Source organism: Bactrocera dorsalis, chromosome 3 (assembly GCF_023373825.1).
Source record: "Bactrocera dorsalis isolate Fly_Bdor chromosome 3, ASM2337382v1, whole genome shotgun sequence".
NCBI lineage: Eukaryota > Metazoa > Arthropoda > Insecta > Diptera > Tephritidae > Bactrocera > Bactrocera dorsalis.
Window position 1 is genome coordinate 17,040,646 of NC_064305.1, and position 21,930 is coordinate 17,062,575.

General features: G+C 33.8%; 5 protein-coding genes across 6 annotated transcripts; 2 read left to right on the forward strand and 3 right to left on the reverse strand.

Annotated features, from left to right (window-relative positions):
* The first annotated feature begins 64 nt into the window (after positions 1–64).
* LOC105224669 (E3 ubiquitin-protein ligase SH3RF1) lies at positions 65–6,690 on the forward strand. The gene is made up of 7 exons (XM_049452494.1): positions 65–995; positions 1,076–1,184; positions 1,994–3,472; positions 3,542–4,280; positions 4,406–4,645; positions 4,708–5,034; positions 5,103–6,690. Exons 1-7 carry the CDS (start codon positions 882–884, stop codon positions 5,275–5,277), a joined length of 3,183 nt encoding a protein of 1,060 aa, XP_049308451.1. The 5' UTR covers positions 65–881; the 3' UTR covers positions 5,278–6,690.
* Positions 6,691–7,433: 743 nt separating this feature from the next.
* LOC105224671 (uncharacterized) lies at positions 7,434–7,992 on the reverse strand. Its single transcript, XM_019989690.3, has 2 exons — positions 7,871–7,992; positions 7,434–7,694 (listed from the first exon to the last, which is right to left on the reverse strand). Exons 1-2 carry the CDS (start codon positions 7,915–7,917, stop codon positions 7,574–7,576), a joined length of 168 nt encoding a protein of 55 aa, XP_019845249.1. The 5' UTR covers positions 7,918–7,992; the 3' UTR covers positions 7,434–7,573.
* Positions 7,993–15,354: 7,362 nt separating this feature from the next.
* On the forward strand, positions 15,355–15,869 carry LOC105224670 (uncharacterized). Its single transcript, XM_029549578.2, has 2 exons — positions 15,355–15,582; positions 15,644–15,869. Exons 1-2 carry the CDS (start codon positions 15,484–15,486, stop codon positions 15,752–15,754), a joined length of 210 nt encoding a protein of 69 aa, XP_029405438.1. The 5' UTR covers positions 15,355–15,483; the 3' UTR covers positions 15,755–15,869.
* Positions 15,870–16,016: 147 nt separating this feature from the next.
* Positions 16,017–18,043, reverse strand: LOC105224672 (ras-related protein Rab-4B). The gene is made up of 4 exons (XM_011202826.4): positions 17,656–18,043; positions 17,453–17,533; positions 16,857–17,189; positions 16,017–16,800 (listed from the first exon to the last, which is right to left on the reverse strand). The coding sequence occupies exons 1-4, from the start codon at positions 17,669–17,671 to the stop codon at positions 16,589–16,591; spliced, it is 642 nt and encodes a 213-aa protein (XP_011201128.1). The 5' UTR covers positions 17,672–18,043; the 3' UTR covers positions 16,017–16,588.
* Positions 18,044–18,463: 420 nt separating this feature from the next.
* LOC105224673 (tubulin-specific chaperone E) lies at positions 18,464–21,743 on the reverse strand. Of its 2 annotated transcripts, none has more exons than XM_019989688.3 (6): positions 21,627–21,743; positions 21,256–21,524; positions 20,722–21,197; positions 20,363–20,584; positions 19,757–20,238; positions 18,464–19,092 (listed from the first exon to the last, which is right to left on the reverse strand). In XM_019989688.3, exons 2-6 carry the CDS (start codon positions 21,349–21,351, stop codon positions 18,785–18,787), a joined length of 1,584 nt encoding a protein of 527 aa, XP_019845247.2. In that variant the 5' UTR covers positions 21,352–21,524; positions 21,627–21,743; the 3' UTR covers positions 18,464–18,784. The 2 variants fall into 2 exon arrangements, with proteins under 2 accessions (XP_019845247.2, XP_029405435.2); XM_029549575.2 differs by lacking the exon at positions 21,627–21,743 and having other exon boundaries at positions 21,256–21,451; positions 21,511–21,619.
* Between the last annotated feature and the right edge of the window lie 187 nt (positions 21,744–21,930).

Genomic DNA, 21,930 nt, shown 5'->3' on the forward strand with positions numbered 1-21,930 from the left:
CAACGTAAACAGAAACCAGTGATGCAAGAAACATGTATTGCTTTCTAAATATTTTTTAAAATTATATCCTCCCCATGGTTCATACTTTCAATTAAATACTTTTTTTTTAAGTTTTTACTAAAATAAATTTTATTATTTTCTTGTCGTGGTTACCATTTTTCACTTAATTTCATTTGTCTCCTCATTGAAATATGCAAGGTGCATTTGGTTCGAATTTTCATATGAAAGAGCTTTCATTGAACATACCACAATTTGCATAAATTCCAATAGTTTTCCTATTTGACATTTGCAGTAAATACCATCATGGCTTGAGAACTTAATTTTTCTTATTAGATTAAAGAGGAAATGCATTTTAAATAAAAAATATAGTGAAATAGTAAAATAGATGTAGTTAAAGCAGAAATTAGTGTAATTGCATATATGTAGTCTCTTTTGAATTGGTTCGAATCGAAAGCAAAGCAATAAGCTACCAAAGTTGGCTCTAGTAATTTCACAAGTGTGTGTATTTTCCGCCCATTCACTTGACTCGGTTGTCGCGGAATGCATTTGCTCAATGTGTGTATATATGTATCTTTATATAGCGATTTGTGAAGTGCTAGGTGTCAAACGAAAACAGCAATAACATCAAACGCAACGAACTTGTCGAGCATTACCAGAATTGAGTTGTATTAGCGGTGATCATTACTCAGTTAAGGCATTGGAATGGAATGTGCTGCGATCAGTTAGATTTAGTGTATCGAAGTGTATTTAAACCTACTATCCTTGAATTAGTAGCATATATATGTAAATGTATGCACATAAAAAATAAAGCAAAAACATATTTGTAAAATATGAAATTCTCTTAAAGTTTTAAATAATTGATATAACAAATAGTGCCTAAAATGGATGAACATACACTAAATGATTTGTTGGAGTGTTCTGTGTGTTTAGAACGTTTGGATACTTCATCGAAGGTGTTACCCTGCCAACATACATTTTGTCGGAAATGCTTAGAGGTAAAATGCCTTTGTCGACTTTTCTTCAGAATTCCATTTGCATGTAAAAATGATTTTATATCGTTGTTTGAAATTCGCAGGTGATCGTGTCCAGTCGACAAGAGCTCCGTTGCCCGGAATGTCGTGTGTTAGTTGAAGTAAAAATAGATGATTTACCACCAAACGTACTCTTAATGCGGATACTAGAAGGTGGGTACATACATACATGCATGCATATTATTAAATTCTTTTAATATATATGTACATACATATAAATATATGCACACTTTGAAAATTATGTTTGTAAAGGCACTCATTTTAGTATGAGGGCCTCAGAAGTTGCTCAATATCTGCGCGATGAAATCAACCTACGCACGACAGAATTACTTTGGTAACAACAACTAACAAGCATGCATGTAAAGAAATTTGTTTAATTAATATCTGCCTTATATTCAATATGCTATGCTTAGTTGAAGTATATTTATACCCTGAACAGTGCTTGTTGTTTATTTGTCAAGATATCACCAGCTTTAGAGACTTTAGATTACTGCCAAACAATTGCTACTATATCCCTAGAATTTTTTAAGGCCGAACCACTATAGCATATAGCTGCCATATAAACTGAACTATCAAAATCAAGCTCTTGTATGGAAACTTTTTTTTGTGTAGGGTATTGTAGCAACGATGCAACCGAAATTAATGTGTTTTGTCTATATTTTTCACTAGTGTACTTATAAAGTAATAGAAAGCTAATTCACATATGCATACGCGTAATAAATATGAATGATTACTACTCAGTAACAACTATTTAGTAACTAAAATCCATTTACCATTTATGATATAACTATTCAAATATAGCAATACTCTTTTTACTGCAATTTCGTATATAAGATTTATACATAATTATGTTTGTTCGTACAATGATTTTATATTATTTTTTTAAATCATGTTATTAATAAATGATTGTGAATTAAACTTACAAATAAAAAATATATAATTTCTCATTTCATTAACCGTAGGCATGAAAAATGCAGCCGCTATTAAGACACAACAACAGCAAAAGTCGCACACCTCCAAATCCAGCCCGGATATACGAAATGTCAACGACTATGAGCAGCATCAACAACACCCAACAATTGAACATACACAAATCCAACAGCAACAGTTACTGCCTGTCAGTAACAGCATAAATGGTGGTGCCCAACAGCTCCCACAACACTTTATACAACAGCGACGTTGTTTGTTGCCACACGCTTATGCACTTTACGATTTCGAATCATCTGAACCGTCCGATTTGCATTTTAAGAAAGGCGATTTGGTGTTGCTAAAGCGCAAAATCGACAGTAATTGGTACGTGGGACAGCTTAATAACGGCAACGGTTTCATTTCAGAGGGTACTTTCCCCATAAATCACGTGCAAGTAGTTGTGCCATTACCAACACCGCAATGTATTGCATTATATGATTTTAAAATGCCGCCGAATGAAGAGCAAGGTTGTCTTACATTCAAAAAGGGTACCCTTATACATGTCTTGCGTCGCGTGGATCATAATTGGGCAGAGGGTTGCATTGGCAGTTCAATTGGTATTTTCCCTATCGCCTTTGTTGAATTGAATACACTTGCCAAACAGGTGCTCGAAGCAACTTACCTGGTTACCAATATGTCAACAGCAATATCGACTGCCCCGCCGGCTATAGATATAGCCGCATTGGCCGCCAACTATTCTACATCAGCTACGAACAGCGGGAAGCAAATAATACCGCATCAGTTACGAAATCCCCCGCCAATGCCACAAATCAATACGAACAATAGCGAGTCAACAACTTCATCAGCTTCAGCCTCGAATTCCTCATCAAGCGCTACTAGCCCGCAATCGGTTAGCACTACAACAACAACTACAGCGTCAAATACTGCTATGGCTTGTGTCGGCATCAACAGTGCCGTAAACTCCACATCGATGCCCAGCAGTCCTAATCAGTCACTGCCTGCCTCACCGCAACATGACAGTTCCAACCTAAATATCGTCAGTGGGTCAAGCTCAGTACGCTTCCGCGATAAACGTGAAAAGCGTCATTCTCTAAATGCTCTCCTCTCAGCTGGCAACTTACACACAGGTTTGGGCACAGGCGCAACACTAAGCATACTGCAATCGAATCGTCATTCAGCGGAAATTTTAAGTGTACCCACAGAAACCAATTCAGCAGATATTGTGCGTCAAACTTCGTGCGACGGTAGTGCAGAAGTACAAGAGGGTATAAATGCTGCGAACGTAGCGGTGCCGCAAAGCACGATCGCACGAGAACAGCAGCAGCAACAACAAATACACACCCAACAGATGCAACAAAAGCAGCAACTGCCGCCGCAGCACACGCAACAACGTGTGAATGTTTTGAAAACCAGTGTGGTGCAACAGCATATACCACCGAGTTTACCTTGGGGTTATCTCGCACTTTATCCATACAAACCACGGAAAAGCGATGAATTGGAATTGAAGAAAGGTAGATATTTCGGTTCGGTTCATGCAAATATTTTCCAATTACTTATTTTCAATACTTTTCATGTTACAGGTTGTGTTTACATCGTAATCGAGCGCTGTCTGGATGGTTGGTTTAAGGGTAAAAACTGGCAAGATATTACCGGCGTTTTTCCGGGTAACTACGTGACACCACTACGAAGCCGCGATCAACAACAATTGATGCATCAATGGAAATATGTGCCACTGCAGAGCTCACCGCACCTCAATCAAACCACTATAAAGCCCGGATCAAATCTGGTGCCAATTGTCCAATCGCCACCTGCTGTGACTTCAACAACACAGCGAATACACAGTCTGCATCAACCGCCCGATTTGCCGCCGCGTCAAGTGAGCAGCGCATTGCCAGTCTCGTCGGTTTGGACAAAACCGCTCGGTCATACAGTCGAGGCATTTTTCAATCGTTATAGTAAGGCGCATGATACGACAAAAGAGCAAAACGTCAAGGAGAAGGATAGTGGCAAACAAAAGGAAAATATGCCAAATACAGCCACACCAACAGCTTCTTCCTCCACCACATCCAGTGCGGTGCAGTTAATGAAACGTTTGGCGCACATCAAATCACGTTCGAAATCTCCGAGTAGTGCAATCGCACGTCAGCAGCAGAAAAGTCCACACACACAATCCGCACATGACGCGTCAGCTACAACGACAACTGATGATTCCTCCATTCATTATACGAGCAAAAATTCTGCATGCAACGCCGCACAGAAAAACAACTCACACTTCGCAACAGCTAATACACACGCACAGTTGCATCCAGTGCATGTGCGGTAAGTTGTCATTATATCTCAGCATCATTTTTTTGTCAACAAATTGAGTTAATATCATTTGAATAACAACACATATTATAAATAAAATTTAATAATGATAAAAATTAATATAATTTTCGACACAGCTCTGGTTCCTGTCCTAGCCAATTGTTGCAGAATCTACCAAATGACCCAACAACGCTCGCTACAGCTGCTGCAAATACATCTACAATGGCTCAAATTCAAGAGAATATGCACAAGACACAGCAACAAAAACAGCAACAACAACAACAGCAACAAGCACAAATGCAACAAATCGCAGCACAAGGTTTGGGCTATGGATCACAGCATTTGAGAGGACCAAAAGAACGTCCACACTTACAAAAGTAAAGAACCGCTGTCATATTTATTCATTTTATTTATTTATTGTTTTTGTTTTTGATTACAGCGCACGACAATCTATGGATAATGCTACCTTGCGTAGCATTTACAATTCATCGGTTTCACAACAGCAACAGCAACAATTGCTTTCTAACACACCGAAAAATGCTGGCGAGCAACAACAACAAATAATTCCTACAAGCACAATAACTGCAAATCACCGCAAATCGCACAGTTTAGATGCAGCAGCCGCTTTATCTAGTTCCAATAGCGATTATGGCGCTGTCAGCGGTAGCAATAGTGGGCAGACAACATTGCTTGCGCCATGCAATATAACAGCAGCCGCTGTGGCAGCAAGTGCAACCACCAAGTCTACGCAGTGCTCACGTGAAAGGTACATAGAACTACTTGTTGTTGCTGTTTTTATACACAAATATGTAATGTATGTATATTTTTTTGCAGCCGTTTCAGGTGTGTAGTTCCATATCCACCTAATAGTGAAATAGAGCTGGAATTACAAGTAGGCGATATAATTTATGTGCAACGTCGTCAAAAAAATGGTTGGTATAAGGGCACGCATGCGCGCACTAATAAGACAGGTCTGTTTCCAGCATCATTCGTTGAGCCGGACATATAAATTAGCAAAAGTAAAAAGGGAAACTAATTAGAGTGTAAGTGTGTCAAAGTTAAGGTTAAAGTCAAGGTTATTCGAATTAATAGTGTTAGAATCGGAATGTCACCAAGTTTATTTTTCGGTAAATTGTTGTACAGAAAGTTAATAAGCAGTTATGATGATTTAAAAAGTTTAAAGTTAACACCCACAATGTTATGCTTTCACAGCCAATATGCAAGGTTAAAGCGGACTGCTCTAATCGATACGTAATAATCGATAGCTGTAATTTTGCTTTAATTTTTTTTTTATTTTAATTTTTTCCTTATTCTACACCAGTTAGTTTATAGCTATATCGCAAAAATATTAATTGCATTATTGAAGCATCGAAATTGTTTACATATATGTTTTAGTTAAATTTCCTTCAAAAATTTGTATTTAATCGCTGGTCGACGACCACAGATTTTTTTATAGTTTTAGGTTTTGTTAAACAAATTATTTTTAAAACTTTTTGAAAGTTAATTACTATAGCGTTAGCTACATACATTGGATATAATCAAAAATACATGCATACATATATAAATATAAGGTGACTGACTGAGCAGTTGAGCTTATTATAATAATTTCTAATTTTCTGTTTGTAAAAGACATACACGCGTTCTCTTGATGTTGTTGCTTTTTTAGTCAATGGAGCGAAGTATTTTTTTTTTTGTAGTGGAGGTAATTAAAGTGTGATGACGAGTTAAAAATCTAAATAAATTTTTTACTACAAAATTATTTTCATACATATGTATGTATGCATATTATTTTTGTATCAATAATTGCAAACAAAAACCGGTTTCTTGAAACCGAAAAAACAGTTAAATAGTTTATAAATAATTATATATTACATGCATAAGTAACTAATGAATCTGATTAGAATAACTAAATACGCATATTTTTGAAGCACATAACTAGTTCATACATATAAAACGAAGTACATTTATTAAATGTTAGGTTATGTTTGTTCATATTAATAAAATTTGCACAATTTTCTTTAGAAATAAGCACAAATTGAACAAAATTTAAGTTCAATACTTGTAAACGAATGATCGTTTAAGCAATTTACTACAGATTTGATACAATAATTTGAAAACGCAGTCATAGATCCGCTGGAACTTGTAACGCGGTAATACAATGTGAACAAACCGTTTTGTACTTTAAAGATGTAACACTCTCGAATCAGAAAGTATCCTGCCATTTTTTATACTTTTTTACTATGTAATTTTATACAAACTAATACATTTGTATGTAGATTCATAGTACATACTTGTGTATATATATGAATACAAATGTTTTTACACCACGTATAAGCTTAAATGCGACTTTTAAGTAAAATAGTTAATTAGAATTTTTATTATCGATTTTCCTTATGTAGGAAAATAAAAGATTTACTAACAAACAAGTTTGTTTCATTTATACCATGGTCAAGCTTTGCCTTCTTAATCATTTTCCTAGAAACTAAAACTGTAGAACAGCAAAAAAAAAAAAATTTAGATGTAAAGACTTGATTCTGATCAGTCTGTTTGTATGGTTGCTATATGTTGTTGTTGAAGCAGCCAAAAAACATTCCTGAAGCAATTTCAAGGAATGGTGCAGAGTTGACAATTCTTGGCCGGTTAAAAATCCAGGTGCGTTTCGGTTTCTTATAACCGACTGTAGTGGAAACTTCTTTCGATAATGCCTGTTTGAATAAATGAGGAACTTCTTGGGGAGAAACCAACGTGTGCAAAATTTCGGATCCATATCACAAAAACTGAGAAAAATGGCTAAATCGAATCACATTACGCTGATCATTCATTTTTTTTATATACCTTATATTCGTTTCGCCATTTCTTTTGGGTGCTAAACTTAATATTCTCTATTCAAATATTATAGCAGAAGCTTCGCTCATAGATAAATAATAATATATCTCTTGAAAATGTGTCTCAAATCATAAGTGGGAACCTATCTTACCTTTTTTCCGTCGCATATTTTCTAGTTTTTAAAAGCCAATTGCAACAGAACCCTTAATTTGCGCTTGAATTTAGCGTTTATAAACAACATCGGCTTGTACTTCAGACCTTATTTTTACAAACATTTACGTTTAATTTGGCTCAGTACATAAACGGCTTAAGCAAATCAATAGCAACAAACAAAGCATATCTGCTGTATTCACTAAAACTTCCACACTACTTTATTTTCGAACACATTAAGTGTATAATAATGTAAGTTACTTTAGATTTATGAACAACATAAGGATAGAGCGAAAAATGTAAATGTTCTCCCAATCGCAACAAACAGTTTATTCGGATTTGTCAAATTTCGTGTTGTAGATTGGCATGTATTGCAGCACCAATTTCCAATCTGTCAGGTAGAGTAAAGCAAGCCCCGCTGCGCCACCAAATCCTGCCGCCGATGAGACGCTGAAAAAGTAATATTAGAACTGTTATTTATTGCTTTATGCAAAAATTATTTGCAATTTTATTAAACTTATATTTGCTTATTGATTATGCAATGTTTAGACAAATCTTGCTTGCTGCACAAAAACGTAAGGCAGACTTTGTAATTGCATAGAAGAAACGACTCATAAAAAACTTACAAGGAAGTGGCGATTTCAGCGTGCTTTTTGCCAAATGGGATTCTCATTTTGTTAAAATTGGATTTGCACAATTCAAAAAGAACTATAAAATTTAGATCACGAAAATCTTCGACTGAGCAGACGTAAGACCAGAGAACGTATATTTACAGAGAAGGTCCAACAACGGACAGGCGTGTAAACTGTCAAAAGCTAACAAAATGCGATGAGCGTGTTTCACCACAGCTAGCCAAGAAGGAGAAACTTTAACAGTGGCGCGTGAACAGAGCTGAGCATTCAATGAAAATTATGCTCAAAAATATACATTCTTATTACAGACGTATGTTATTCTTTTAGATATAATTATATACGTTTACATGCAATCATACACATCACAATTGATATGATTATCATTTTGCATATTTTTCTGAATGCATGCAAAACTGATAACATTCTAATAAAATTACGCAATTTTCAAAACTATATTTGTAGTTAATGTGCGATTAAGAGTTATTTATTAAATATTTATAATGTTTGATAATATTATATAATTTCATATAAATATGTATGAATATGGTTGTATATACATACATATGCTATATACATATGTATATGAGATACCCTAAAACACTTAATAGTATATATTACAACAATATTATATGTAAATCACATTTCATGATTTAAATTTTCATATGCATCTAGATATTAGCAGTTGTTACATACATACATACTTATGTAGGTAGAATTCAAATTCAAATCCTAATATTATCATTTATCAGTAAAAAGTGTGCGCGCACTCCTCGATATGTACATACTTACATATGCATATGTGTACGACATTGCCGAACAAATAATGTATATACGCACCAACATACAAATACGCGTACACATGTAAATATGTCACCCACAAAAACTACAAACATTGCTTTACATAAAGCATCATACATACTTATATGCGTACACATGTAAATATGTGCGTATGGCATTCCCTCACAAATAATGCATACACAACATACATACTTATATGCGTTCACATGTAGATATGTCACCCGCAAAAAGTACAAATATTGTTCTACAAAAACAACAATCGTCTAATATAGCATCACCAACGTCACAAGTCAATATCACAGCCGAATTGGCGAAACCCAAATGTAGTAAATTTTACAACAAAAACGATTTCATTCATAAACGCAGGGGCATATGCCACAAGCGACCTCGCTTCATTCATAAGAGTAGACACCATTACATCTCCCCGAGCAGGCCTTTGCCCACCAGCGTCTTTTCGCGACGATGGCAAAAGCTAAAAATCATAAATTGAACATCTTTCTGATGCTTCTTCACAGAAAGAAGTGACAAAAGTGGCAACATAGGAGTTGTCGATTTATAATATTTGTCTAAAATATTTTTCCGTGACTCGCAAAAATCTGCGTCGATATGTATGAGCGCTCATACATATGCATACATATTTACGCTAGTTTGCGGGCAAAGCTGTTACAGCGGCAAGGGAAGCGGTAACAATCGGCGATCGTTTGTTAGTTTCTTTCGCGTCTCGTCGCGTCAGTGTTTCGACAGATTGATGTGCTGAACACATAGAACGCGACAGAGTGCAAGCGCCATCTGAATCTGATATTGAAATACACACATTCTTAAGGACACAGTTATTTAGACAGCTGCACAACTACATAACTGTGTCCATATGAACGTGTATATTTTAATATTTGACAGATGTCGCTTGCAGTCTGCCCCGCTCAATGCGTTCCGGTTGTGACTCTTTGAGTTTCGACACATTGACTCTTTGACAAAACTTAAGCTTCAGCCATTGGTTGCCTGTGAAACGAAGATTTCGCATGAAGCAATAATTGTACACATTTACATACATACAAAGTTGTGGGTAGACAAATTTACAAACATTATGCGTATGTTTCTTTTTGTTTACATACACACATAATTACATACGGGAATATGTGCGACCGTGGTCTTTTAACATATTATCAAAACTTTTAAAGACCTGACCTGTAAATAAATATGTATGTATGTATATATCTACATTAATTAAAGATTTACATACATACATAGGTAATAATGCATGTATGACTTTATTATATACATATTTCCAAAGATTTTAAGGAATTCATCATGAAATAGTTCAATTTGTACGTACATACATGCTTGTGTGCTTTGATATAAAATATATAGAAAATATACATACATATGTATGTATGTATGTACATATATAAATTATATGCAGCATCGTTTGCGCATAGTAAAAAAGGGAATCTGTAAGCGTACATTCCTTAACATTGGAATTATCATTATTGTTCTCATTTAACACTGAAAATGCTCAGTTCTGTTATTGTCGTTCCCCTGATGTTAAGTGGTGAAACACGCTAATAATTTTCTGTGGTGAAACACGCTCATCCAAAACAGTAAATGTCCCAAAATTGAAATATCCCTAAATTATCGTTATCGTGAACCTTCTCTGTAAATATACGTTCTCTGGTAAGACCAGAGAACGTATATTTACAGAGAAGGTCCAACAACGGACAGGCGTGTAAACTGTCAAAAGCTAACAAAATGCGATGAGCGTGTTTCACCACAGCTAGCCAAGAAGGAGAAACTTTAACAGTGGCGCGTGAACAGAGCTGAGCATTCAATGAAAATTATGCTCAAAAATATACATTCTTATTACAGACGTATGTTATTCTTTTAGATATAATTATATACGTTTACATGCAATCATACACATCACAATTGATATGATTATCATTTTGCATATTTTTCTGAATGCATGCAAAACTGATAACATTCTAATAAAATTACGCAATTTTCAAAACTATATTTGTAGTTAATGTGCGATTAAGAGTTATTTATTAAATATTTATAATGTTTGATAATATTATATAATTTCATATAAATATGTATGAATATGGTTGTATATACATACATATGCTATATACATATGTATATGAGATACCCTAAAACACTTAATAGTATATATTACAACAATATTATATGTAAATCACATTTCATGATTTAAATTTTCATATGCATCTAGATATTAGCAGTTGTTACATACATACATACTTATGTAGGTAGAATTCAAATTCAAATCCTAATATTATCATTTATCAGTAAAAAGTGTGCGCGCACTCCTCGATATGTACATACTTACATATGCATATGTGTACGACATTGCCGAACAAATAATGTATATACGCACCAACATACAAATACGCGTACACATGTAAATATGTCACCCACAAAAACTACAAACATTGCTTTACATAAAGCATCATACATACTTATATGCGTACACATGTAAATATGTGCGTATGGCATTCCCTCACAAATAATGCATACACAACATACATACTTATATGCGTTCACATGTAGATATGTCACCCGCAAAAAGTACAAATATTGTTCTACAAAAACAACAATCGTCTAATATAGCATCACCAACGTCACAAGTCAATATCACAGCCGAATTGGCGAAACCCAAATGTAGTAAATTTTACAACAAAAACGATTTCATTCATAAACGCAGGGGCATATGCCACAAGCGACCTCGCTTCATTCATAAGAGTAGACACCATTACATCTCCCCGAGCAGGCCTTTGCCCACCAGCGTCTTTTCGCGACGATGGCAAAAGCTAAAAATCATAAATTGAACATCTTTCTGATGCTTCTTCACAGAAAGAAGTGACAAAAGTGGCAACATAGGAGTTGTCGATTTATAATATTTGTCTAAAATATTTTTCCGTGACTCGCAAAAATCTGCGTCGATATGTATGAGCGCTCATACATATGCATACATATTTACGCTAGTTTGCGGGCAAAGCTGTTACAGCGGCAAGGGAAGCGGTAACAATCGGCGATCGTTTGTTAGTTTCTTTCGCGTCTCGTCGCGTCAGTGTTTCGACAGATTGATGTGCTGAACACATAGAACGCGACAGAGTGCAAGCGCCATCTGAATCTGATATTGAAATACACACATTCTTAAGGACACAGTTATTTAGACAGCTGCACAACTACATAACTGTGTCCATATGAACGTGTATATTTTAATATTTGACAGATGTCGCTTGCAGTCTGCCCCGCTCAATGCGTTCCGGTTGTGACTCTTTGAGTTTCGACACATTGACTCTTTGACAAAACTTAAGCTTCAGCCATTGGTTGCCTGTGAAACGAAGATTTCGCATGAAGCAATAATTGTACACATTTACATACATACAAAGTTGTGGGTAGACAAATTTACAAACATTATGCGTATGTTTCTTTTTGTTTACATACACACATAATTACATACGGGAATATGTGCGACCGTGGTCTTTTAACATATTATCAAAACTTTTAAAGACCTGACCTGTAAATAAATATGTATGTATGTATATATCTACATTAATTAAAGATTTACATACATACATAGGTAATAATGCATGTATGACTTTATTATATACATATTTCCAAAGATTTTAAGGAATTCATCATGAAATAGTTCAATTTGTACGTACATACATGCTTGTGTGCTTTGATATAAAATATATAGAAAATATACATACATATGTATGTATGTATGTACATATATAAATTATATGCAGCATCGTTTGCGCATAGTAAAAAAGGGAATCTGTAAGCGTACATTCCTTAACATTGGAATTATCATTATTGTTCTCATTTAACACTGAAAATGCTCAGTTCTGTTATTGTCGTTCCCCTGATGTTAAGTGGTGAAACACGCTAATAATTTTCTGTGGTGAAACACGCTCATCCAAAACAGTAAATGTCCCAAAATTGAAATATCCCTAAATTATCGTTATCGTGAACCTTCTCTGTAAATATACGTTCTCTGGTAAGACCAGAGAACGTATATTTACAGAGAAGGTCCAACAACGGACAGGCGTGTAAACTGTCAAAAGCTAACAAAATGCGATGAGCGTGTTTCACCACAGCTAGCCAAGAAGGAGAAACTTTAACAGTGGCGCGTGAACAGAGCTGAGCATTCAATGAAAATTATGCTCAAAAATATACATTCTTATTACAGACGTATGTTATTCTTTTAGATATAATTATATACGTTTACATGCAATCATACACATCACAATTGATATGATTATCATTTTGCATATTTTTCTGAATGCATGCAAAACTGATAACATTCTAATAAAATTACGCAATTTTCAAAACTATATTTGTAGTTAATGTGCGATTAAGAGTTATTTATTAAATATTTATAATGTTTGATAATATTATATAATTTCATATAAATATGTATGAATATGGTTGTATATACATACATATGCTATATACATATGTATATGAGATACCCTAAAACACTTAATAGTATATATTACAACAATATTATATGTAAATCACATTTCATGATTTAAATTTTCATATGCATCTAGATATTAGCAGTTGTTACATACATACATACTTATGTAGGTAGAATTCAAATTCAAATCCTAATATTATCATTTATCAGTAAAAAGTGTGCGCGCACTCCTCGATATGTACATACTTACATATGCATATGTGTACGACATTGCCGAACAAATAATGTATATACGCACCAACATACAAATACGCGTACACATGTAAATATGTCACCCACAAAAACTACAAACATTGCTTTACATAAAGCATCATACATACTTATATGCGTACACATGTAAATATGTGCGTATGGCATTCCCTCACAAATAATGCATACACAACATACATACTTATATGCGTTCACATGTAGATATGTCACCCGCAAAAAGTACAAATATTGTTCTACAAAAACAACAATCGTCTAATATAGCATCACCAACGTCACAAGTCAATATCACAGCCGAATTGGCGAAACCCAAATGTAGTAAATTTTACAACAAAAACGATTTCATTCATAAACGCAGGGGCATATGCCACAAGCGACCTCGCTTCATTCATAAGAGTAGACACCATTACATCTCCCCGAGCAGGCCTTTGCCCACCAGCGTCTTTTCGCGACGATGGCAAAAGCTAAAAATCATAAATTGAACATCTTTCTGATGCTTCTTCACAGAAAGAAGTGACAAAAGTGGCAACATAGGAGTTGTCGATTTATAATATTTGTCTAAAATATTTTTCCGTGACTCGCAAAAATCTGCGTCGATATGTATGAGCGCTCATACATATGCATACATATTTACGCTAGTTTGCGGGCAAAGCTGTTACAGCGGCAAGGGAAGCGGTAACAATCGGCGATCGTTTGTTAGTTTCTTTCGCGTCTCGTCGCGTCAGTGTTTCGACAGATTGATGTGCTGAACACATAGAACGCGACAGAGTGCAAGCGCCATCTGAATCTGATATTGAAATACACACATTCTTAAGGACACAGTTATTTAGACAGCTGCACAACTACATAACTGTGTCCATATGAACGTGTATATTTTAATATTTGACAGATGTCGCTTGCAGTCTGCCCCGCTCAATGCGTTCCGGTTGTGACTCTTTGAGTTTCGACACATTGACTCTTTGACAAAACTTAAGCTTCAGCCATTGGTTGCCTGTGAAACGAAGATTTCGCATGAAGCAATAATTGTACACATTTACATACATACAAAGTTGTGGGTAGACAAATTTACAAACATTATGCGTATGTTTCTTTTTGTTTACATACACACATAATTACATACGGGAATATGTGCGACCGTGGTCTTTTAACATATTATCAAAACTTTTAAAGACCTGACCTGTAAATAAATATGTATGTATGTATATATCTACATTAATTAAAGATTTACATACATACATAGGTAATAATGCATGTATGACTTTATTATATACATATTTCCAAAGATTTTAAGGAATTCATCATGAAATAGTTCAATTTGTACGTACATACATGCTTGTGTGCTTTGATATAAAATATATAGAAAATATACATACATATGTATGTATGTATGTACATATATAAATTATATGCAGCATCGTTTGCGCATAGTAAAAAAGGGAATCTGTAAGCGTACATTCCTTAACATTGGAATTATCATTATTGTTCTCATTTAACACTGAAAATGCTCAGTTCTGTTATTGTCGTTCCCCTGATGTTAAGTGGTGAAACACGCTAATAATTTTCTGTGGTGAAACACGCTCATCCAAAACAGTAAATGTCCCAAAATTGAAATATCCCTAAATTATCGTTATCGTGAACCTTCTCTGTAAATATACGTTCTCTGGTAAGACGTAATGTCATCGATAAAATGATTGGCACCAATTGTGAATTTCAGTGTTGTGAATGGTGGCAATATTATTAACAATAATGCCTAAATTTTGGTATGAAAATAATTAATTAGTATAGTTTAAACTTTTCTGTAGAACTTTTATATTGACACAAACGTTTTTCTTTTAAAACACTAGTACAAAATTATTTGTTATTTTATGTGTTATATTTGTTTTGTCTTGCATGTCAAATATCTTCTGCTATTGTGATCTATCGTTTTTATAGCAAACAGCTGAGCGGTGACACATTTGTTATTCATAAAATTTAATCTTCCCCTCCCCCTTAAAAACAACTACACTCAAATATACTAATTGAATTGGCATAGGAAAAAGTACAAAAAATCACGTAGTGCTGACAAATTTTTACATATAATTATTACGGAAAGAAAATGTTTAAAACGTTCACTAATTTTGAATTCGCCATCATAGTCAGCGTTTTACCTGCTGCTTTTCTGTATCTATGGACGTTGATTGCCGGTGATTTAAACGTATGCTAGAAATGTAAATTTAAATACTTCAAAATACTAATAGACACATGAGTTTTTATAGAATTTCTCCGGAAGTCGCAAGAAGCTCGACAGCTATACGGCGAAAGATATGGTGAATTGTTATCAAAGTTACACTGGACACACAAATGGAGATGTCAAAAAAACTGACTAACTAGCAAACATTTTTTAGTTAAATACAGTATTTGTACAATTTTAGTATGTACCGCTTTGCACACATTTACACCGCTTTTGAAATACATATATACAAACTATTTTTAAAATTGAAACGTAAGTTATTATCATTCAGTTGAGGATTAGCAAACGACATAAACGGTAAATACATGATCTTAAAGACATCAACCACAAAGAATTAAATATAGTCGGAGAAGCCATATAAATATTAATAATTTCTAAACAAATTACTTGTATTAGTATTAAGGTTTGGTCATGATTTTAATTTCGTTTATTCATAAAGATTTTGTATAATTTGTTGTATTTACAAAAAAGATTACTTATTTATCTATTTCCTTAACATTATACAATTATATGTTCGAATAATGTGTAAAATATCATAACAAATTAATATTTAAAACCAAGCATTGTCGCAGGACACCAAATTTTTAATAAATCCGGTAATCAATGCAATCGAATTTTGTACAAATTTTTAAAACAGGCAAGTAACGCACTTTTCAAATAAGGAATGAATGTTGATTTAATTGTTAAAAAATAAAAAAATATACCACAATCGAAATTACAACAATGAGCATTTATATAATCCGATATTATTTATACTTTTTGCTTAGTCTAATCGCAATACATATTTGTACATGTCGAATACGTACATATTATAATTTTATATAACTACACCCAATGTCTATATTGCGTACACCTGCCGCCATATCAGATTCGCTTTTCACGTTTTTTTTTAACTTTTACAGACTCTACATATAATAAAGTTTTAATATGAGATTATAGAAATAAATATACGATGTGCTGCGCCATCTAATTAGACACGACAACCACAGTCTGGTTTACTAATGCTTCGCTGTCTTGTTTGAAGATTTCGTAGCGCGGCACCACCATATTGAATGCCACTGCCTATACGTTCAGGGTCTAATTCACCACTTTCGATTTTTGCTAATATAGTTTTGGAACATTTCAAAAAAGCCTCTTCAACATTTTCTCCTGTTTTAGCGCTTGTCTCAAGGAATATTAGTTCTGTAAATCAAATAATATGAATATTTTACGGCATTTAAATATATTAGGTTTTTTACCATTCTCCTGTGCAAAAGTGCTTGCTTCCAAGAATGTAACATCGCGTTCATCTTCCAAGTCTTTTTTATTACCCACCAAAAGTATAACAATATTCGGACTGGCTAAGGTGCGTGCATCGTTCAACCAATTGCTGAGAGCATTAAAGGAATCACGCGATGTTGTGTCGTACACCAGCAGAGCTCCAGCGGCACCACGATAGTACGAACGTGTTACCGATCGAAAACGTTCTTGTCCCGCTGTATCCCATATTTGCAGCTTTACTGATTTACCACCAACATTCACAATACGTGAACCAAATTCCACACCAATCGTATGGGAGCTGTCATCTTTAACTGGAATTAGTATTACATTTAGCAACTTTCTATAAACTATCATATATACATATGTATGTATATGTAAATTTAAACAAAAGAATCAATCACTTGCTTTTTCCAAAATACGTAATGCTTATATATTATATTGCATATATACATGGAAATGCGCATGCATATATACCTACATAGTGGATAATTGCAAGTAATTATTTATACTAATGTTACTTCGCACATTTCAGTTTTATATTGGAAAACACCTGCGAAGCATTGGCAAAACTTACACTTATTTTCGATGAAGTGATGCAGCAAACAGCTTTTGCCACTTCCTGCACTGCCAATTATTAAGAATTTGAAAAGATAATCTGTAACACAGGTAAATAAACCATTGTAAATACTTATTTATTTATATATATAACACACACAGATACTTTTTTAAGTATACGTATGAACTTCACAATTAGTAATTCAATGCCAAACAACATACCATAAGATTCAGACATTCTGTTTTTCGTTTAGCCTGTTATATTTATTATTATGCTAATAGTTTTATTTCCAATTTTACACACAAAAAATTTCACGTTATGTTTTTTGCTTCCGATTGTTGTCTCTTGCATGTGTTAATAACTGCGATTAAACAACTACGTTGCAACTACAATGCATGCAACTATATCATATTTCTATTTTTGATAATGGCTGTGTTACTATCACATTTAAACAAATAGAAATTTATTAACAACTTGATTTGTATGGTAATTGTATATGTACTAAATAATAATGCCAATATTTATGAAATCACAAAACAAAGCTTTTCTTCACACAAAAACTTGTTAATGTTGCAGGAAAACTAATTCGTTGGAGACTTTATCGCTTTTACACTGACATTTTACAAAAGTCTACGAAAAGCGACAGTTCACAATAAATGCAGTTGCAGAGAAAGGCGAAATATTTCAGGGTTAATTCAAAGCATAAAATTTAGTTTAAAATAAATGTTTGATGTGAAATTTTTTAATTATTTCCATCGAGTTTTCTTTACAAATATCAACGTATTTGTTCGTTTTAGGTAATGTCTACATTTGAATGAGAGATCGCCAGAATAATGTCAAAATATTATTGCTTGCAAGAAAAACTCTCCAATACAAATTTTCAAAGCAAACGGAAGTTGTACGCATATACTATAAATAATCGAAACTAGCAAAATGACTCATTCTGCAATTACCGTAGCCAAACCGGATTGAAATATCGCCAATAACATTATTATTTATTTTTATGAAACTTCGTTTGTTCGCACCATATCATACCTGTTACATTCATATGGTTGTAGAAATTATACCAAGTTTATTTTTACCTCTCAAATAATATTATATTTTTTTATATTATTGATGCATTGAAACAAGATTATTTTGTAGCAAACAGTTATGCTTTATAAAGGCCAAATAATTTATAATTATCAAATAAAAATAATATGTAAAAAGGGAAATTGAAAATCAGTTCCATTAAGTTGTTAATAATACATTTATACAAACTAATTTTGCACTTCAATTATGTTAAAAAAAAAATAACAAAGTAAAATTTTAAATAATTCGATTAATGTGCAAGTTATTGAAATTACATTACTATTTTACAATAACCGTGTCTCCATCCTGAACACTGTAGAAATCTAATGTTTTAGCGCTATTGTCCATCGGCACCATTAATTCGGGATATTTAGCATCAATATAGGTAAGCTGCGGTAAACTGCCATTGGCGTTCATTACCGTCTGAAAATGTTTCGCAACTAGACCCTGTAAGGTTTGTACTGTAATCATGCGCGGTACACGTTTCTCCCAAATTTCTCCGGTTTGTTGGTTGAGTACACGAATCTTAATTAAATTGGATTGCTTAACATTAGGCCGCACAACAAACTCAGCAGGCGAACCATACTCTGTAAATATTTACGTTGAAATAACGGAAAATTAATGCATATGTACATATATGTATATGTATATATATCATTAGGGGTCCGTTATTTCCCCAGTAGATGTTTTTGCCTTACCCAGAAGCCTTTTATTTACGATTTAAATCATGCCTAAGTAATTTTCCTTTACCTTATATATTACATAGAATTTTGTGATCTTTAGCCATAAATTTTTTATCTCCAAAGTAAATAAACCTACAACTTTAAAATAATGACAACTTTCCGCTCTGTAAAAAAGTATATTAACTTTTTTTTTCATAAAAATATTGCTTTAAAAGTTATCCGTTGTTAAAATCATGCATCAACTGAATTCATGTGGAACACCATGTCGTATAAGTAACACAGAATGTACATATAAATACATAAATCACTTGTATGAATGCTCAAAAAATTTAATTTATATAATATTTAACAGCGAATAACATTAAATAAAGGTTTTTATGGAAAAAATCAAAAAGATTTTTTCTTTATGCCTCGAATAATTTCATTTTAAAATATCACTTTTTCAAAGTTGTAGATTTACTAGCTTAATGCAAAATATGAGCTTGTTTACTTTGGAACCTTGATTTTTAGGGCAAAATCTAAAACTACAACGGGCGGAATAACGGACACCATAATGTATCAAACTTACTTTGTATTATAGCGGCGTATGACCGGTGTTTTTTGTAGAAATCTTGCAAAAGTTCCGGCTTATCGGCTGCCTGCAACCATTCCATAGCATACCGCTTCCAAATATCGTAGCTGGCATCGCGACGCGCTTCAGCAGTTACTTCAATCTTATTAAGCATTTCTAAATTCGTTATCATGCCGACAGCTTTAGAAAACATCTCATCAAAATCAGATTTTAAGTGAGGTGTTTTATTGAGACGCTTCAAGCTAGGCAACTTATCCAACTCATTAAACGTTTCTGCTTCATTCCAAATGGGATTATAAAGTAAATTTAGCTGTTCTAAAGCTGCAAATATTTGAAGTTTCGCATTCGGTTCACAATCAGGTAGCTTAATTTCTTCAATGCCATTTTCCATAAGATTTAATGTTTTCAGTGTTGTGATATTTCCTAATTTGCATACTTGATCAAAATCCATAATTTTTGTACGATGTAAATCCAGTTCTCTATAATATTTATTATTTAATTAAAATTTACATTGTTAAGACACCTAGGCTTGTTTGTCAGACAAAACCTTGCATAAAATATATTTTACTTTACAAAACTTAAACTTTAAATTTGTTCACGTACCTTAGGGATTTGAAGACTTCGTTGCTGTTAATCTCAGCTAGTTCGGTTAACGGATTCTCTTGGAGTGCCAAAACTTCTATTTGTGGCCATAATTTAGCAGTCTGTATCACTTTGGCCCAGTCATTATAACCGCAATTACGTAGATTAATACATTTCAAATTCCTGAATGTAGGTTCTAGCTCTTTAATTTGTGCATCCGTCGGCAATACGAGGCGATTACAACTGTTATATAGAACATATATGTACATAATACTACTGAATACTGTCAAAAATTATAACTCTATTTTCATAAAGGCCGAATAAATTAAAAAATGTAAACAATTTTGACAAGTTTTAAATTTAGTGACATGCCAACATACCTTAAATTCAAATCCATCAAAGTCGGCACTTGTTTGCAAATATCAGCGACAATTTTCCAATTCCAAACAAGTGTCGAACTAATATTTAATGTGGTGAGAACTTGAAAGTCCTTCAAGTAGCCGGCTTCATTAATCGGGCAATTATCTACACTTACTTCCGACAGTTGTTCAAATTTACTTTGCTTGCGCGCTATCTTATCCATGCCCACCACTTCAAAGAAACTAGCTTGCATTTTTTGTTGCGCTTCGCGTATCAACGATAAATCTAAACTACTTTCAGCTGAGTAATCTAAATATCGTTCTCTAGCTGCGTCTTCAAGTGATTCGAAGGGACCAACTTTACCAGGACGCACAAAGCTACCAGCATTTGGGTACTGTGTATGGAAGTAGTGCCTGCCATTGACGCATCCATTGTGTTTGCCACGTTGGGGATCATCCCATTCTACACCCAACCATAAACCATTGTAGCCTGTTACCTGAAATAAATCTATATTTAATGGCACCGCTTGAATATTATATAAATATTTTACTGACTTCACCGACATATCTAACTGTGCCATAATTTTCACCAACTTTAATACGCGTGCCAATGGGATAGTGTAAACAAGTATCGTCAATAATTCCAACCATAGCGGAAAATGTTGTACGGGGAACACGCCCTCTTATACTCCACTCTTCTGCACAATTTGTTGATTTTTCGAACTGCTGTTTACCAAAATCTTGCACACGTCTAAAGAAATTGTATTTATTTTTTATCTGTAAGTTAGTGTTACAATATTTTGCTATTACACAATTTTATTCCACTGAAATTATATATATTAAATATTTTTAGTTGTTGTATTATGCCTTTTGAAATTTATTTCATTATAAAAACATTAATTTGGTAGATTGTTTTTGTCTCTTACCTTATTCTCGCGATATCGTAAATAAATGACTTCAGATGACTGAATTCTACAATCAACGATATGACTAACAACAACAGGGATGCAATCGGTAGTAAGCTACAAAAATTTTTAAATATTACTCATAAAGATTCAGATAAGTTGTCTCGAGTCCATCCAACGGTAGACCATGGAAACGTGCTGTTTCGACGGGGTCGGACCTTAGAGAGAGGGATATTAGGTATATAGGGCTAGCTGTGCATACAAAAATATGTTTAGAATAATGCGGGGACTCATTGCATGGATATATATGTATATGGTATGTTGG

Excerpts from the sequence above, each read along its gene's own strand:
- LOC105224669 (XM_049452494.1), top strand. The coding sequence starts at position 882 with ATGGATGAACATACACTAAATGATTTGTTGGAGTGTTCTGTGTGTTTA. Across the intron at positions 996-1,075 it reads TTTGTCGGAAATGCTTAGAG|GTGATCGTGTCCAGTCGACA; the intron begins GTAAAATGCCTT and ends TGAAATTCGCAG. Across the intron at positions 3,473-3,541 it reads TGAATTGGAATTGAAGAAAG|GTTGTGTTTACATCGTAATC; the intron begins GTAGATATTTCG and ends TTCATGTTACAG.
- LOC105224671 (XM_019989690.3), bottom strand. The coding sequence starts at position 7,917 with ATGAGAATCCCATTTGGCAAAAAGCACGCTGAAATCGCCACTTCCTT. Across the intron at positions 7,695-7,870 it reads GCTGAAATCGCCACTTCCTT|CGTCTCATCGGCGGCAGGAT; the intron begins GTAAGTTTTTTA and ends TTACTTTTTCAG.
- LOC105224670 (XM_029549578.2), top strand. The coding sequence starts at position 15,484 with ATGTTTAAAACGTTCACTAATTTTGAATTCGCCATCATAGTCAGCGTT. Across the intron at positions 15,583-15,643 it reads TGATTGCCGGTGATTTAAAC|AATTTCTCCGGAAGTCGCAA; the intron begins GTATGCTAGAAA and ends GAGTTTTTATAG.
- LOC105224672 (XM_011202826.4), bottom strand. Across the intron at positions 17,190-17,452 it reads TCACTTCATCGAAAATAAGT|TTAAAGATGACAGCTCCCAT; the intron begins GTAAGTTTTGCC and ends TACTAATTCCAG. Across the intron at positions 16,801-16,856 it reads CACTTTTGCACAGGAGAATG|AACTAATATTCCTTGAGACA; the intron begins GTAAAAAACCTA and ends TTTGATTTACAG.
- LOC105224673 (XM_019989688.3), bottom strand. The coding sequence starts at position 21,351 with ATGGTTGGAATTATTGACGATACTTGTTTACACTATCCCATTGGCACG. Across the intron at positions 20,585-20,721 it reads TTGATGGATTTGAATTTAAG|TTGTAATCGCCTCGTATTGC; the intron begins GTATGTTGGCAT and ends TCTATATAACAG. Across the intron at positions 20,239-20,362 it reads GAAGTCTTCAAATCCCTAAG|AGAACTGGATTTACATCGTA; the intron begins GTACGTGAACAA and ends TAAATATTATAG.